A 17,966-nucleotide genomic window follows, 5' to 3' on the forward strand; every position below is an offset into this window, starting at 1 on the left:
TTTAATATATATAAAAGTGTATTATTCATTTATCTTTAAATATTTTTAGGTGTATATGGACACAACACAATGCCTTTATTTTTATGGGGTGCTGAGGATCCAACCTGGGTCCCGCCTGTGCGAGGTGAGCGCTCCACCGCTGAGCCACGATCCCAGCCCCAGTATAAAAGCATATTTAATATATACTTTTGTTTTGTTTTTTTGGTGCTGGGCCTTCCATCTGCGAGGCAAGAGCTCTGCCAATGAGACATGTTCAAGCCCTTTCTCATTTTTTATTTTGAGACAGGGTCTCCTCAAATTACCCAAGTGGGCCCCCGAATTGCAATCCTCATATTCGCCAGTGGAGTAGGAATTTTAGGCACCAGCCACCTTGTCCGGCGCTAAATGTTTAGTGTACCTAGAACTGTGCTCCCAGTTTCCAGGAGTTTAATCCCATGAGGTGGTCCTGACCGATTATGAAGCCTACCCAAATAGTGTTCTGAAAAACGACTCTGGTTGGGATTCAGGCTCTCCGTTCCACACAGTTAGTGACACATCGAAAACTGTTGAGTATCACTTTAAAGTCGACTCACTTTGATCTCGAAATTTCATTTCGGGAAATCGATAATTTCCTGTTAACCTTGTGTAGAGCTTAATTCTCTCCAATTAAGAATACGGTCTGAGGGTCTGCAGCCTACTGAGCAGTGGGTGATTGGAGCTGAAGGAAGTCTGAGCCCGCCCAAGAAGCAGCCCTCCCTCAGGTGCCCGGCAGGCTTCCAATTGGGTCTTGTGGCTCACTCTCTTTCCAGGTTGGTGTTCCGGCTTGCCGGTCGCCGCTATAGAACCCGCCTTTAGCCAGCAACGATTGGTAAATCGTTACGTCACTGCCCCATCTATCCCCTTCTGATTGGCTCTCATAGGAAGGGGCGGTGGCAACGTCACGGGCAAGAGCCGCCATTTTGACTGAGCAACCATAGTGACAGGAGCCGAAGCAGCAGCGCAGGTTGTCCCCGTTTCCCCTCCCCCTTCCCTTCTCCGGTTAACTACCCGGGTCCCCTACACTCCACAGTCCCGGTCCCGTCATGTCCCAGAAACTAGAAGAAGAGAACCCTGCGGAGGAGACCGGCGAGGAGAAGCAGGTGAAAAGGAGGGGGTGCGGGTGGGCGAGCCGGGGGCGACCGTGATGGGGCGGGAGACAGTCTTTTGCCAGTGCGGATTGGTCGTCATGGGCTCAGGCTCTGCAGGGGTTGGTCACATCTTGCGTCACGAAGGGTGAGTTTCAGTACCGGCTGGTGTTTTGGCTTTGGTTAGTTAGGTCCCTTGTCAGTCAGGGCCATACCCTTACTGATTGGCCAGTACTTCCTGGGCCCAAACCGTGGAAACTCTGCTGTAATTGGCCGAGCTTGAGCGTGGGGCGGGTGTTTGGAAAGGGGCTGGTGGTCCTGGATTGTGGTGTCTCCTTCGGTTATGGAGGCGGATGACCCAGCTGCTAGCCTGAGGCCCGCGTCCTCAATCCGCGAAAACATGCAGGTGGAGGCAAAGAAGTTGAAAAAGAACTCGCGCGGGGGGAGGGAAGTAATCCCTGCCGTGTCGAGTTCAAGTTGGCAACTTTCTTAGAGACCTGTGTTGGCGGTCGGGGATGGTCTGTCTTTCTCCTTCAGTGAGGACCACCAAGATTGGAGAGGACTAACGGGCGCCGTGGCGCACGCCTGTCATTCCAGCGACTCGGGAGGATCCACGCCGGTCTCAGCACCTTGGCGAGGCCCTAATCAGTTTAGCAAGACCCTGCCCCAAAATGAAAAATAAAAAGGACTGAGGATGTGGATGGTTAAGCGGCCTTGGGTTTAATCCAAGGAATAGGACTAGGTTAAACCTAGAAAAAACGCTAACAGAGTCTTGACAAGAAAAGACTGTTCCTCCAGATTTCCAAGGCAATGGGACTGGGCCACCTTGATGATTGTGTGATGAAAACACGAGCGCTGGGGTTTGTATTTTCACTTATGATATTTAGTGTTGGGCTCAAAGATTCATGAAATACACTTGGTGTTATAGCTAAGGGAAAATCCTCTAAAAAGAGCCACACATTGACTCCAGGTTCTTTTAAAAAAAAGTCAGTAAAGAGGAGCAGGGCACACAAAAGCAAAAAGATGACAACAGTGAGAGCCCCTGAAAGGCTTTTGGTCTCTCTGCATTCCCCAACTTCATCACTTGCCCCACTAAGATAGGCATTGTTTTCTTTTTCTTTTTCTTTTTTTTTTTTTTAATGAAAACTGACAAATAAGTACTAGTGAACCCACTGTTTCTTAATTTTCTTGAGGTTAAAAACTGTTTTCATCTGTAACTATGACCTTCCTACCACAATATTTGAAGAAATGTTGAAGCAATGCTGGGCCATTACTCAGGGGAAATCTTTGGAGAAAGCCACATAGCTAAGCCTCCTCCATAGGGAGATTTACCAGATGGGTTTCTTTGACTCTAAATAAGGAGAGAACATCTCAGAAGACTTATCTCCTTTGATTTCCCATTGGGTCTGCAGGACAGCCTACGGAACCCTCCTACTTATCTTGTATCACCAAATGCTCCCTCCAGCTTTTTTCTCTTTGTCTTTCCTTTCTGTGCTGAGTGAGCTATGGCTCACTCTTATTCAAGTATTGTATTTATACATTACCTTTAACCCAGTACTCACAGGTCACTGGGTTGGTTTCTTGGATGTAGTGTGAGAAGTAGCTTGTCTTCTCACAATACAGTAATCTTAAGCTTTAGTGGTTTGAACAAAAGTCTAGCTTTAAGAGCAGAGTACAGATAGCTTGTTTATACCTGGGTGGATCTCCAGGAAAAGTTGATGGTAAATGGTTATCAGATATTGGAAGCAGTTGTTTCTTGATCTATAATTTTACTTCACTCATTTGTTTTCTTTAGGACACGCAAGAGAAAGAAGGTATTCTCCCTGAGAGAGCTGAGGAGGCAAAGCTAAAGGCCAAATATCCAAGTCTAGGACAAAAACCTGGAGGCTCTGACTTCCTCATGAAGAGACTTCAAAAAGGGGTACGGAGCACAATCTCTTACCCTCTTTCTTTGGACCAAAAAGGAGTTCTACGGATGATGTCTACAGAGGTTCTATTGGTTGGGGGGCAATTGAGAAGATAGGAATTAGAAACTTCAAAAGAGAGCTGCTGCAGTGACACACACCTATAATCCCAGTGACTCAGGAGGCTGAGGCAGAAGGATTGCAAGCTCGAGGCCAGCCTCAGCAACTTAGTGAGCCCCTGTCTCAAAATAAAAAATAAAGAGGGCTGGGAACGTGACTCATTGGTAAAGCACACATGGATAAAACCCCCAGTACCAGAAAGAAAAGAAACTTCAAAAGAGGAAAAAAAGTATATATTGTACATCCCTGATATAGTATCAGTACCCTTCTGGTCTCCCTCAATTAAGGCTTAAAGTAGTGACATTTGGGTATGTGGAAGAACAAGGGAATGAGGGAAGGATGCTCATAGAGACTGAAAATGCAGACTAGCCCAAGGCATTTGCATGTTTAAATGGTAGAGGTTTTAGGGCTGTGTTTTTTAGGGTTCAGAAATAAATTTGGGGGTATATTATTTCAGAGAAAGATCAAGCCATCTGTCATATAGAAATCAACTTGAAATGATTAGTCAGTTTGTTCATAGACCCTTAAAGTTAGCACCAGCCATCAACTATAATCCCTCAAGAAACTTATTTTTCCTGTTCCTAGTGGTCTTTCTCACAAAGGGAAAATCTACCTTCATAACCATCTAGCTCCTAACCAGATTTCTTAACCCATAGAGGTACCTTAAGCTGCTTAGGAATTATAAGACATTATACGAGAGTGTGCTTCTCTGGATGACATGGAAAGCGAAACACATCCCTGTGGAGAATCCCAATTATTGAGTCTTAGTCACAGATGATAATGTGATGCTGATTTGCGGTTTACCTCAGTGTAGGCAAGACAGGCGTAGGCAGGCTGTCGCAGCCATGGAACATGTGTGGGAGTGGGGAGTGGTGGAAATCAGAGATAAAACACATTATCCTCACCAGCAAGCCCAGTTTCTAATCCTGGTTTACGAGAATAATTTTTATCTTGAGGTTGATCTACTGCTAATTACTGAGACCAACCCAGATTGACCCCTTTATTCATCTTATTCATTTCTTTTTAGCACCACATTATTGCTTTGCACTTAGTAAAGTCCTCAGTCAGCCTTTACGAATGAAGAAAGTTATTTGGGTTAAACCATCCTGTACTAAGTAAGGTTCAAAGGATGTAGGACTGTCCCTCAGCTCTAAAAATGCATATTCTTGCTGGGAACCTGCTTATACACCTGAAAAAGAACATACTGGGGAGAAGACATAGGCACATGTTGTTGTTTTTTGTTTTTTTTTAGTTGTAGTTGGATACAATACCTTTATTTATTTTTTATGAGGTGCTGAGGATCAAATTCAGGGCCTCACATGTGCTAGGCAAGTGCTCTACCACAACCCCAGCCCTGTACATGTTATTAATATTAAACTGTGTATACGTGAGAAATTTAAGAGATCTGAGTGTGGATGGGAGTTTATAATGGATGGAAGATGTGAATCTTCTTGCTTTTGAGAAATGCCAGAACTCCTTACTCACCTAAACCTTCCTCTTGTTTCTTAGCAAAAGTACTTTGACTCAGGAGACTACAACATGGCCAAAGCCAAGATGAAGAATAAGCAGCTGCCGAGTGCAGGACCAGACAAGAACCTGGTGACTGGTGACCACATCCCCACCCCACAGGATCTGCCCCAGAGAAAGTCCTCACTCGTCACCAGCAAGCTTGCGGGGTAACCTGGGACCCCTTTCCTCCCCTTCCTCACCCTCTGGACTCTTATATATTGTAGGCAGGGATGGAATGGGCACATAGTCACATCTTCTCAGCGTGCTAGCTAGGAAGGACTTGAGATTCTGCTGGGGGATACTGAGAAGGTAATGTAGGTTGAAGAGGGGCTCTGAGTTTGTTTCTTAGTGGCTGAGACTTCCATACCCTCACTGTAGCCCAGGTAGGTGCCCAGAAATAGGAAAGACTAGGATTGGATAATGCTGCATACTTTGTCTTTTGTGAGAAACTGGAAAGAGATGATTTCTCCTTTTTAAAAGAGAATGTCTCCAGATTGGGAATAATGTGGCAGGTTTAACATCCTAAGACTAACCTGACATAGTTGGGAAAGGTAGATTGAGACATGTTTTCTGTGCTTCTAAGTGTTTTGTCCCGTTAGGCTGCTATTGCTTCATGTTTTCATTATGGGAGGTTTAGAGAACCCGCAAAAAGGAAAACCGATTTGCTTGCCTAGGACTATAGTGCCCACTTAACCTCCTTTATTTAGTATCTCTTACAGTTTGTCCTGGCTTGCAAATGATGTAAACTTTGATGAACATTTCTGATGGAAAATGGGCACCTACTCTCTCTCTTCCAGCATGTTACTTTTGAAAGTTTTGTTGAATAGTGGATCTAAGAGCACTGATTCAGGAGTTAGAGATGTTTGGATTCTAGTTCGACTCAGTGTTGGCAGACTGTTGTATAACTTGGTAACGTCATTCAGCCTCTCAGCATTTCTGTTTCCTCATCTGTAAAATAGTTAAATATGTATAAGACTGATTTGATCCTAAAATTCTGTATCTGCCAGCAGAAAAACTTTGTGCTAGTTCATCATAAAACCAAAAGTGAGAAAGGCCCATGGGTGAACCTCTGCTTTGTATTATTGGGAAAATACTACAGAGGGGAATTAACTATTCAGGGCTACATGAAAAGGAAGTTTGAGATTTGAGGGCTTTATTCAGGCAACAGAAACTTACAGGTATCATGGTTTTGAGGGTCAAGAAAAAAACATAAGACGCTAGCCAGCGAAGATTTTTACCTCTATTCCACCCACTTTCCCTGCCTACTCTGGGTCTTAGCTGCTAAAAAGCTGCTCTGGCAGAGTTGGAGGGCCTGAAGAAACATGCTCAGTCAAGCCCATTTGAAAACCCATGTTTTTAGATGTAATTAGTTGCCAGGTGCATTATTAGGGAGAGAGAAAGAAGGGATAAACTGAGCTAGCCCCTCCCCCAGAACTCAGTTCTACTGCAGGACTGGGGCAGCAGCTTCTTAGGAGTTCGTTCACCCAGGAAGCTGGGAAAATCTGCCTTTCTAGAGCTCAGTAACCCAGCTTTTGTGTGATAAGGAGAGGTAGCAGTACTGATTCAGGAACAGGTGTAAGGTGCATGGTGACAGCATGTTCAATCTGGTTATTAACAGCTTGGCCTGAATCTTACTGAATGCAACCTGCTAGTTATGACAAAGAGGGTCAGGCTGAGAACCAACTGTTCAAGAAAGCAGGATTCTGTAATCCTTTCTTGCCCCTTCACCTCACAAGTTCGAATATGTCAGACATTTGGCCTGTTGAGAATAACTATGAACTTGTTGGTGTACAGGGGGGATGAGCTGGGTGTATACTACTCTCCTGACTGGCTGTTTTCTGGCTGTTATTCAGATTGGATAGGAAAAGAGGCTGGTGAGGAAGGAATGGAGAGAGCAGGATCCCTGAATTCCCTGGATCCCAAACTCCTTGACTGTCACTTGTAATTGTATATAATTTTTTTGTGTTTCTTGCTTCATTTCCTCATGCTGTCATTCTTTAAATCTAAAGTCCATGTGGGAAGGGGAAAATGCCAAACATCATTGTATAGTTTCCTCAACTGTCCCAGCCATGTTGTACATAGATATGTCATGTTATTATATATATAAATATATATATAATTTTGTACGTTTTCTTCATCTCCGATCTTCTCGAATTCTGTACTTTTTTCTTTTCTGTCTGAGCTGCTTTCTCTATTGGTCAGTTTGAGTCTTCAAGACTGATGTTCACAGTGAGTCTGGATTTAAGGAAAGAATAGAAGGAATAGGGAAATCAAACAAACTTTTAGTCTTACACTCTCACTACCAGATCATCTTCAAGGTTAAGAAACTAAAAAGCTACATTTCTATATGTGCCACCTGTTTACATAGTATGAAGTACACAGCTTCCTTAGCAAGAATGGGTCATCTCACGATCCAAATACAAATTGCTTTGGTCAAACCTAGATTATTAAATACACTCAAAACAACATGTGCCTGGTCTGACCCTGGCCTCCACACAGTCACCACCTCTTCACTGTGCTGCCTCAGGCTTCACTGCAGCTGAGTGACTGTGGCCATGCCTCTGAAACCAAACCTGCTCTGAGCCTGGCAGTTACTCCCCTGGAAACCAGTTATTTTGCTCTTGTCCAAAGAATTGTTTTTCTGTGTTTTCCATGGGTTCCTCCAAAACGTCAGGAAACATTCTATTTGTGGATAGGAATTATTTTTTAATTTTTGCAGTTCCCTTAAGGATAAGATTGAGGCATATACCAGGTAGCCTAATGATTAAGTGTGGAAGAATCATGGGATAGATAGAGACTGGGATGGAATTCAAGGTTTTTCCCCTATTACTTGACAGTGTTTTGTTTTGTTTTGTTTTTTTCCTTCTGTGTTCGTCCACAGTGGCCAAGTTGAATGATGCTGCCTGGGGCTCCGCCAGATCCTGAGACGCTGCCCTCCTGGGTCCTGTGCTGGCTCCTGCCCCTCCCTGCTTTTGCAGCCAGGGGTCAGGAGGTGGCTTGGGCGCGGGCTGGAGAGGCAGAAGCCCCTGCCCATTGGTGTCCCAGCACATGGAGCCCCTTGGGCTGAGCACCAAGACCTTGAACCTTTTTTGTTTTACCTTTTTTTCCAAATAACTGTTGAGAAATCTCAATGAAATCTCATGGGTGGGGTTTAGAGGGTGGGTGGGAGATTTGGGATTTAGAGTTGATAAAAACATTCCTGACAATCCTCCCTCTTAACCCAGTGGCTAATGTGGGGAGATGTGAGGGGGAGGAAGTGGAGTAGACTAATGATAAGGGGTTCTAATTCAGCTCTGTTGACAAATGCCTAGTGTGGATAAAGAGGCTGTTGATGTACACAGAGCAGATAGGCCCTCTGGTTCTGCAGAGCAAGACTCAATGTTAATTGTCATTTAAAAAAAAAAAAGTGCTTTCCTTGAAATAGATTTGCTATGGAGAGAAGGGTAGTGAATGTTGGGGAAAGGAGCCATGAGTGTGGGGAGCCCCACTGAGCCCAGGGGACTTTTTCAGTATTTGAAATAAAAAACAACAAAAAAAGACCCATGAAAAAACCTAACCCAGAAATACTCTGAAGCAGTTGGTGTGTTTATTGGGGTTTGGGAAGGGGAAGAAAACCAGTGTGAAAACACTGTTCAGGGGAAAAGCTGGTGGTGTCCCTGAGTTTCTAAGGAACACAGAGACCTTTAATATGGGATATGGCTGGGCTGCCTGTTTCCATCATGTAGGAAAAGGGAGCATTCCTTTGGCATACAGACTTTTCTTAACCCCTATACATTTCTTAAGATGCATCAAACTCAGGTCATGGCTCACAAAGTGAGGGATGTAAGGTATTTGATCCAAATGGCTTGTTGACATAAAGCTTTGTCTAGACTCAGCAAAAAAGGAAGCCTATTCTTCCTTTTCCCTTTCAACTATCTTTTCCTTTGCAAGTTCCCATGCCTGTGAAGAAGAAATGTGTACTATTAGTAATAAACCAAAAGAAATTAAGTCTTTCTGCTTGTGGTCAGCAGAAGGCAGAGTGACTTCTTTCATCATGACGTGCCAACCTGCATTTCTGGGATCCTGCCACTGAAAGAAGTTAAAAGCTGCTTGTGAATGAAAGGTACTAAAGAAACATTAGCAAGGGAGAAACAACTCAGCTGCCCCTCCCTTCCACCATGCATCCCGTAGATACAAGTAGATAGAAACCACTGGCCCATTTAGCCCTCCTTTGGATTAGGAGTTGATCATGTTTTTTTGGCCAAATGTGATTAGCTTTTGTACTGTTTATGCTGTGTGAGATAAACAAGGTCTGGGAGACAGATATTCCAGAGAAATCCCCATTGTGTTAAGGGATGGGGAGCATCTTGGAAACTGACAAAGGAATCTTGCTTTCAGCATCTGGCTGTTCCTACCTGCCCCCCAACCCCTGCCCTACTTTTTTTTTTTTTCCCCTTAATCAGAAGCTTTCCAAATAAATTTTCAACTACTTGGGATGTTTCTGGCTTGCTCTCTCCTGATTTAGCCAGGGGATTGTGGTATATCCTGACCATATGTCTGTCAATTATTTATTTAATTAATTTTTGTGGTATTGGGGATTGATCCCAAGGCTGCATGCAAGTCAAGCATTCTACTACTAAGTTGTATTCCCAGCCCTTAATTTTTTTGAGACGGGATCTTGTCTCACCAAATTGCCAAGGCTGGACTTCAACTTTCAATCCTGCTACCTCAGCTTCCTGAGTAGCTAGGATTGTAGGATGCCTGGTCGCATCTGCCTTTAGGAGCAGCAGGCTAGTCCTTAAGTGAGCAAGGTGGTATGCAGGTATATTAATCTTTTATTTTTTGGTACTGGGGATTGAACCAAGGGCCCCTTTACCTCTTAGCTATATCTCCAGCCCTTTTTACTTTTGAGACAGGGTTTTGCTAAGTTGTGTAGGGCTCTTCTTGAACTTGGTGTCCTCCTGCCTCAGTTTTCTGAGTTGCTGGGATTACAGGTATGTGCCCTTCCTTGTTCCCAGTGGCATGAAGATACATTAAAAGCACTCTCTCTCTCATTGTGAAGTTTATTGTCTAAAATGAAAGAAAATGATATGTGAAAAAGTTGTTTTAACAGTTATAAACAAGTCTTAAAAAGCTATATATTCTAGGGATGCAAATTAATTTATTGCTTATCATGGTGGATTGGTGAATGTTCTCAATCCCATGACTTCTTTCTGAGTACATAATCCCTGGTGTAAGTTTGCCAAGTGGATAGGCTGGAGGATGAGGTCAGAGAAGCTGAATGTGGGATCATTTAGATAGTGAAATTTCATTTTAATACAGGTGAGGAAGTTGAGGTATAAAAATAAGTTACTTGGTGGGACTGGGGTTGTGGCTCAGTGGTAGAGCGCTTGCCTAGCATGTGTGAGCACTGGGTTCAATCCTCAGCACCACATAAAAATAAATTAAAAACATAAAGTCATTGTGTCCATTTAAAAAAATAATAAGTTACTTGGGCTGGGGTTGTGGCTTGGTGGTAGAGCACTTGCTAGTATATGTGAGGCACTGTGTTTGATTCTTAGCACTTCATGTAAATTAAAAGTCCATCAATAACTAAAAAAAAATTTTTTTTTAATAAGTTACTTGTAGGGCTGAGGATGCTCAGTTGATAGAGTGCTTGCCTCACATGCACAAGGCTCTGGGTTCAACCCCCAGCACCACCAAAAAAAAAAAAAAAAGTTACTTGTAAAGTGGCAAGGCAAGTTAGCTGAAGAGCCTGAGTTAGTATCTAGGTTTTTATATTATTTGGGTTTCCTTGTCCTTAATTTTAAGCTGTAGCTTTGGTAATCTTGAGTACCAAGAAATGTTTGTGGCTACCTATATTTCTGTTTGAAACTTGACATTTATTTTCCTTTACTCCCATATTACATACTCTCATACTCTGTGAAGAGCTAGGCAGCCAGGGAAAATGAATTCTGCAGTGCTTCAGATAATTATTCCTACTTGATATGTTAGCTAGGCATTTTCCAAAATCTATCATAGAGTTAAGCCAAAGACTCTTCTGCTCCAGCATGGTTGGGTGGTGATCATGCTGACAAGCTCTTGGCTGAGCCATCTTTATGGCAGCAGGAATGGAGTCACCATGATTGTCCAGCAGCATATGAAGCTAGTGTAGCCTGGGCATAGAAAAGGCAGACAAAAGAAAAATAGCTCTTCTCTGTACATGTATTGGGATCTGTTCTACCCTAGAGATAAAAGGACAATATTGGCATAGTTCCGAAACTAAGGGAAGGAGAGAGTCAGGAAATGAGTTGTCAGCTGGATGTTATTAGAGATGGATGACTTATTAGTAAAGATAATGTAAAACTTCCTATGCTTGTGAATATTTTAATTTACAAATAATTGTTGACTACTCACTTTTGGATTGAAAATGTTAGCTGTTGTTGAGTAGATAAACAAAGTAAGAGATGCTGTCTACCCTACAAGAACATGTATAGCGCAAGATAGTGTATGATTAATCAGGCAGTAGAATTCTGAGAAGGGAAAAATCCATCTGGACTTCTAGGTAAATATTAGTGAAGGAAATAGAAATTGAACTGGGCCTTGAAAGGTAGGTAGTATTTAAATAATACAGTAATCATTTAGTAAGTGCCCACAATATGTGAGGCACTAAAATGCAAGGTGAGTGATATAGATTAGCTTTTTTTTTTTTTTTTTTTGTACTGGGGAGATTGAACTCAGGGACACTCAACCACTGAGCCAAATCCCCAGCCATATTTTGTATCTTATTTAGAGACAGGGTCTCACTGAGTTGCTTAGCTTCTTGCAGTTGCGGAGGCTGGCTTTGTAGATGCTTCTTTCAAGAAGATTATACTCTAGTGGGAAACACACAAGTGAACAATCTCTTATTACAGTGTTAAACTTGCAGCAGTGGAGGTGCAACTATGTAGAGGAATAGGGTTGTGTAATTAATAATAATTTTTAATGTAAGCATTCTTACTATTTCCATTATACAAAAGAGAAAGCTAAGACAAAAAAATTCCCTTTAAAAGGAGAAAAGAGGAGGCTGGGGTGTGGCTTAATGGTAGAGTACTTGCCTCATATGCATGGGGTACTGGGTTTGATCCCCAGCACCACAGAGAGAGAGAAAAAAATTAAATTAACAAAGCTGTTGTGTCCATCTACAACTAAAAAAAAAATTTAGGAAAAAAATAAAGGAAAAGGGCTGGGGCTGTAACTTAGCGGCAGAGCACTTGCCTAGCTGGCATGAGGCACCGGGTTCAATCCTCAGCACCACATAAAAATAAACAAATAAAATAAAGGCATTCTGTCTATCAACAACTACAAAAAAATAAAAAATAAAAATAAAAAAGGAGAAAAGAGAAGAAAAAACAGAGGCAAAATTATTTTTCCCAAGCCCAAGTCATACAGGTTCTTTTTTCTTTCCTTTTTTTTTTTTTTTTTTTTTTTTTTGGTACCAGGGATTGTACCCCAAGTGTACTTACTTAACAACTGAGCCACATCCCAAGCCCTTGTTAATTTTTTGAGACAAAGTCTAGCTAAATTACTGAGTCTGGCTTTGAACTCCTGATCGATCCTCTTGCCTCTGCCTCCCAAGTCACTGGGATTATAGACATGTGCCACCATGCCTGGCAGAGATTATCCATTTGATTTAACCTTTTTGAGACCAATTTTAATAGACTGGTTGAGATGGAATCTGGCTTGTAGAAATGAGTGATGTGGGAAGGTATTTTTTGTTTTAGAATGAAAATAAGTTAGGAATATTTGTTGGCTGAGCAAAAAGAATAAATAAAAGTTGAAATTCAAACAGAATGGTAATAAACAAAAAGCAGGGTTCTTAAAGATAAAGGAGAACATGCAGGGGCTGGAGTTGTAGCTCTGGCGTAGAGTGCTTGCCTCGTATGTGTGAGGGACAAGTTCGATTCCCAGCACCACATCTAAATAAGCAAATAAAATAAAGGTCCATCAACAACTAAAAAAAAATTAAAAAAAAAAAGGAGAACATGCAATAAGAGCACAGTAGATGTGGTTCAATTACACAATAGTCCAGTTCAGCAAGCATTTGTTGAGCATACTGTGTGCCAACCTCCATATTAGTGTTAGACTGGTTGGGAAGCCAACTCAGTAAGCAATTAGTCTCAAGTAGGAGGATGTATACTTCATCCTGCTTGAGATTGAAGGTGAAAACAGAACATGGATAAATTCCCAGATGTTTGTGATTGGGGGTAAGTAATCAAAGGGAGTCCTTGTCTGACAATTAATTTTCTTTGTAAAGTAGGATGTTGAGTTTTTGGTTGGGAATTAGGCAGGGAGCTTAAGAATAATAGCCAAGCTGCTCTCCCTCTGGAGATGGCCAGCATTCTCTCTTGAATATGTATTTTTTACTTTGCCCCAAAAGCTTATCATTCTCAAGATGGCCAGTATTTTCCCTCGAATGATGTGATTGTGTATTTACCCCAAAAGATGAATCTCCCTTTAGATAGCCTACACTCTCCCTTGATTATGTATCTGCTTTCCTAAATAAATTTATGTCTTAAAAAAAAAAGGAGAGAGAGCTTGGAGATGTAGCTCAGTGGTAGAGAGCTGGCTTAGCAAGCAAAGGCTCTGAGATCAAGCCCCCACACCACAAGAAGGAAAAGGAAGAGAGCTAGCAATGTAGCTCAAGGGTAGAGCTTTCCTAACATGTGCAAAGACCTGGGTTCATTCCCCAGTACCACAAACAAACCAAAGAGCTGACAAACACAATATTAAGGGCTGGGGATACAGCTCAGTTGGTAGAGTGCTTGCCTCACATGCTTGAGGCCCTGGATCTGATCCTCAGCATCACACACACACACACAAAAGTATATTAGAAAGATATATTTATGCTGATACTGCCTTCATTTATTTATTTAGTATTTATTTATTTTGGTACTAGGAATTGAACCCAGGGGCACTTTACCACTGAGCTTTACCCCAAGCCCTTTTTATATTGAGATAGTGCCTTTCTAAGTTGCCTAGGGCCTTGCTAAATTGCTAAGGCTGGCTTTGAACCTGTCACCCTCCTGCCTCAGGCTAGAATTACAAGCATGGGCCACTGTGCCCAGCTATTAGTGCTGTTTTCTACAGCAGTACTCAGCTGCCTGGGTTCAAAGCCAGAGAAGAAGACATTGTGTAATTCCTGATAATTTTTAAAAAAATTTTTTTAGTTGTTGATGGACATTTATTTTATTTATTTGTACGTGGTCCTGAGAATTGAACCCAGTGCCTCACACATGCTAGGCAAGCACGCTACCACTGAGCCACACCCCAGCCCATAATTCCTAATCATGATTTGTAGACACAAAAAGTAGACTGATGAGAAAAAGGGAAAGAAGGTCCTGGTGAAAGATAGTTTAAGGAAACAACCTAATTCTAGCTTAAATAAGACACTAGGCTTTGGGGCTGGGGTTGTGGCTCAGTGGTAAAGCGTTTGCCTAGCATGCATGAGGCACTGGGTTCGATTCTCAGCACCATATACAAATATTAAAAAATAAAGATCCATCAACAACTAAAAAATATCTTTAAAAAAAAAAGGAAAGAAAGAAACTAGGCTAAAGAGTGAGAAGATGCTCAAGAAAAATCTAAAAGGCCAAAGAGCAGATGATTTAGAGGTTAGAATTAAGCTAGAAGCTCTGAACATTGTAGTTAGAATGATGTTGGAGTTTAATATTTTGAGCTGGGCATGGTGGCACATGCCTATAATCCCAGCAGCTCAGGAGGCTGAGGCAGGAGGATTGTGAGTTCAAAGCCAGCCTCAATAACTTAACAAAGTCGGATATGTGGCTCAGTGGTTGAGTGCCTCTGGTCTCAATCCCCAGACCAAAATCAAAAAAGATTTTGATTTGATCTGGAACAGTAGTGCACACCTATAATCCCAGCAACTCAGGCTGGGGCAGGAGGATCAGAAAGTCAAGGCCAGCCTCAGCAACTTATCAAGGACCTAAACAACTAAATAAAACCTTGTTTCAAAAACTAAAAGGCCTGGGGATGTAGCTCAGTGGTAAAGTGCCCTGGGTTCAATTCCCAGTACAAAAAAAAAAAAAAAAAAAAAATGATTTTAGAGTTGGAATTCTTCAGTGTAATAATATGGGCAATGGAGATGGGTGTTTGAAGTAAAGTAGGAGTTTTAAATTACTAAGAGAATTCTTAATATCCAGCTGTGAAGGTAGGTGGCTCCTATATCTGGTTTTGCACTGGTCTTGTTAAAAACTGAAGTTTTTTACAAAAGGAAAATAAAAGTCTCTGATTTAGAAAAAAATTATGGAGGTTAGAGAGTTGGATCAATAAATCAAGATGTTTAAATGAATCCAGAATTTTCAGGAGTGGGTAGGAGATGAAGCCAAGTGCCAATACTGGCAAAGAAGTAACCAAAAATAGCAGAGAATCTAAACAGTTTGACCTGATGAAATTAACTCCAAAACAGAAAGGGCCCTTGGAAGGGCTGAGGGTTAGCCCAGTAGTAGAGCACTTGCCTAGCACATGTAAGGCTTTGGGTTCAATCCCTACCGCCACAAAATATAAAAATAAACATATTGGAGGAACAGTGGTCTGAAAATGATACCAAGAGGCTGTGTATCTCAATTCTCCCACTTTTTGGTATAGGGGGTGGAGGAACCCTTAGGTCAGCCAATAAATCAGTGTACTAGGAGAAACCTAACTGTAATTTGAATAAATATGTTGAGGGGTAAGGGGTAAGTATCAGAGAAATGAGGGGACCAAGGATGAAAGTATAGGTGAGTGGGAAAGTTCTGCATTTGGGGCACGGTTCAATGATTATAAAGATGGAAGATAGGCCTGGTGTGGTGGCCTGTGCCTGTAATCCTGGCAGCTCAGGAGGATCGTGAATTCAGAGTCAGCCTCAGCAATTTAACGAAGCCCTACGCAACTTGGATCATAGTCTCTAAATAAAAATATAAGAAAGGCCTGAGGATGTGATTCAATGGTTAAGCATCCCTGGGTTCAATCCCCTGAACCAAAAATAATAAGATGGAAGATATCCAGGCATCGTGGTGTACACCTATAATCTCAGTGACTCAGGAGGCTGAGGCAGGATTGCAAGTTAGAGGCCAACCTCAGCAATTTAGTAAGACCCTAAGTTGCTTAGCAAGACCCTCTCTCAAAATATAAAAAGGGCTGGGGATGTGACTCAGTGGTAAAATGACCCGGGTTCAATCCCCAGTACAAAAAAAAAAAAAAAGGAAAATAATTGTGCAATGAAATAAAATAACGTTAAGTTTCCCAACTTTGGTTTAAAAGTTGTCTCCTCTGCCATACTTCTTTCAAGCAAAAACAAAAAGAGAAGCAGAAGAAATTCAAAGAGCTAAATTAATTTAAGGCCACAGGGAATGTGCCCCTGGCCACAGCTGAAATTAACAAAACTAAAAAAATAAGCTATTCCTTCTGCCTGAGATGATGGTGACCCTTGATTTCATTCCTATTTAAATATCTAGATTCCTTACCACAATAACTTTTGCCACTTAACATCTAGAAAGAAGTGTTGTCTTGGAGTCTTACACATTTAAGAATAAAATTTTAGGCTGGGCACCTGTAGTTCCAGCTACTCAGGAAGCTGATTGGGAGGATCATTTGAGCATAGGCGTTCAATACCAGCCTGGACAATATAGCAAGACCCTGTCTCCAAAAAAAAAAAGCCGGGGGGCGGGGAGGGGGCTGGGGTTGTGGCTCAGCGGTATAACACCAAGCATATGCGAGGCCCTGGGTTTAATCCTCAGCATCACATATAAATAAATAAAGTTAAAAAAAAAATGCTAAGCATGGTCTCATATGTCTATAATGCCAGCTACTCAGGAGGCTGAGATAAAAGCATTACACATTACACAAGTTCAAGGCCAGCCTGGGTAACTTAGGAAGACCCTGTCTCATGTCTCAAACAAAAGGGCTCGGGATGTAGCTCAGTGATAGACTGCTTGCCTAGCATGTGTCAAACTTGGGTTTGATCAGGCCCACTTCTCAGGGTGCTGGTGGTAGACAGGTCAAGATTCCACCTCTGAGAAGACACTGCAGGAAAAAGATAATAGAATATTATCTTTTGATTACAAAGAAAAGTAAATAAAAACAGAAGAGGATCCTTCATTCACTCATGTAACATTTACTGAACTACCATATAGCAGATACTTTCTGGATTCAACAATAAACAGAGTAAAGCCTCAAAACCAACAAATCAGGAAATACAAAGCATACAGAAAAGTATTTTGTATAGCTTTGAAGGGCCTTTGAATTCTACATTCCTCTGCTCTTGGGTTTTATAGTCTGATCCTGTGCTCAGATGCAGTCATAGATCAAACTGTCTTCAATGACTTCCGACCTCTACATTCATAATCTCTTCCTCTCACTTCAGGAAGGAAACAATGTCCTTTGCTACATCTTTCCTTAAAGAGACAACTGACCTAGAATTGCTCTTGTGAAAGAAAGGTGGTAGGTCTAGGTAGAGCCTTATTTTCTGACTCCCCCATAACCCTTCCCTTTGTACTTACCAAAAGGCTAAAGCTTATGTAACTGACAAGGACAGGATTCACTGTGTGGTTTGGGTCTGTGAAACCCTAGGGTACAATTCCAGAACAATGGGAATATAGTGTCCCTTAGAGTTATAAGTGGGTAGCGTTCAGCCTGCTTTCACAAGTTATGTAATCAACCAAATATCTTAGGCTTGGCGAAGTACCCTTTTTCTTTTCTTTCTTAAAAATAGTTTTAGTTATAGAATGGACACAATAAGTTTATTATATTTTTGGTACTGGGGATTGAACTCGAGGGCATTCAAACACTGAGCCACATCCCCAGCCCCATTTTGTTATTTTATTTAAAAACAGGGTCTCACTGAGTTGCTAAGCACCTCACTTTTTGTGTGTGTGGTGCTGGGATTGAACATGTGTGCCTTGCTTTTGCTGAGGTTGGCTTTGAACCCTCAATCCTCCTGACTCAGCCTCCCAAACCACTGGGATTACAGACGTGTGCCACTGCACCTGGCTTATTTGCAGTGATTTTTTATGTGTTACTGAGGATTGAACCCAGTACCTCACATATGCTAGGCAAGAGCATAAACAGCCCCGAAGTATCCTTTGATTCTTTTTTTTTTTTTTTTTAAGAATTTTGAGAGAGGGGCTGGGGATGTGGCTCAAGCCGTAGTGTGCTCACCTGGCATACGTGTGGCCTGGGTTCTATCCTCAGCACCACATAGGAAAAAAAAAAACAACAAAGAAAACTAAAAAAAAAGTAAATAAGAATTTTGAGAGAGAGAGAGAGAGAGAGAATTTTATATTTATTTTTAGTTATTGGCGGACACAACATCTTTGTATGTGGTGCTGAGGATCGA

At 41.8% G+C, this 17,966-nt stretch overlaps 1 protein-coding gene and 1 long non-coding RNA gene across 5 annotated transcripts in view; one reads left to right on the forward strand and one right to left on the reverse strand.

Annotated features, from left to right (window-relative positions):
• Nucleotides 1–915: 915 nt before the first annotated feature.
• Nucleotides 916–17,966, forward strand: part of Ensa (endosulfine alpha) — a 37,678-nt gene continuing 20,627 nt past the window's right edge. Inside the window, exons 1-4 of one of the 4 annotated variants that reach the window (XM_048814892.1) lie at nucleotides 916–1,118; nucleotides 2,899–3,024; nucleotides 4,637–4,803; nucleotides 8,647–8,738. In XM_048814892.1, the coding sequence (XP_048670849.1) occupies nucleotides 1,062–1,118; nucleotides 2,899–3,024; nucleotides 4,637–4,803; nucleotides 8,647–8,731 (435 nt within the window). In that variant the 5' untranslated portion in view covers nucleotides 916–1,061 and the 3' untranslated portion in view covers nucleotides 8,732–8,738. Of the gene's footprint in view, nucleotides 1,119–2,898; nucleotides 3,025–4,636; nucleotides 4,804–7,517; nucleotides 8,201–8,646; nucleotides 9,112–17,966 lie in introns of those variants that run through there. The other 3 variants (XM_015503003.2, XM_015503004.2, XM_048814893.1) reach the window with 3 other exon arrangements.
• On the reverse strand, nucleotides 5,610–10,093 carry LOC125620281. Its single transcript, XR_007351899.1, has 2 exons — nucleotides 9,492–10,093; nucleotides 5,610–6,871 (listed from the first exon to the last, which is right to left on the reverse strand). It is a non-coding gene; the product is annotated as an uncharacterized LOC125620281 (long non-coding RNA).

The sequence above is a fragment of the Marmota marmota genome, unplaced genomic scaffold (genome assembly GCF_001458135.2).
Source record: "Marmota marmota marmota unplaced genomic scaffold, marMar, whole genome shotgun sequence".
Taxonomy (NCBI): Eukaryota; Metazoa; Chordata; class Mammalia; order Rodentia; family Sciuridae; genus Marmota; species Marmota marmota.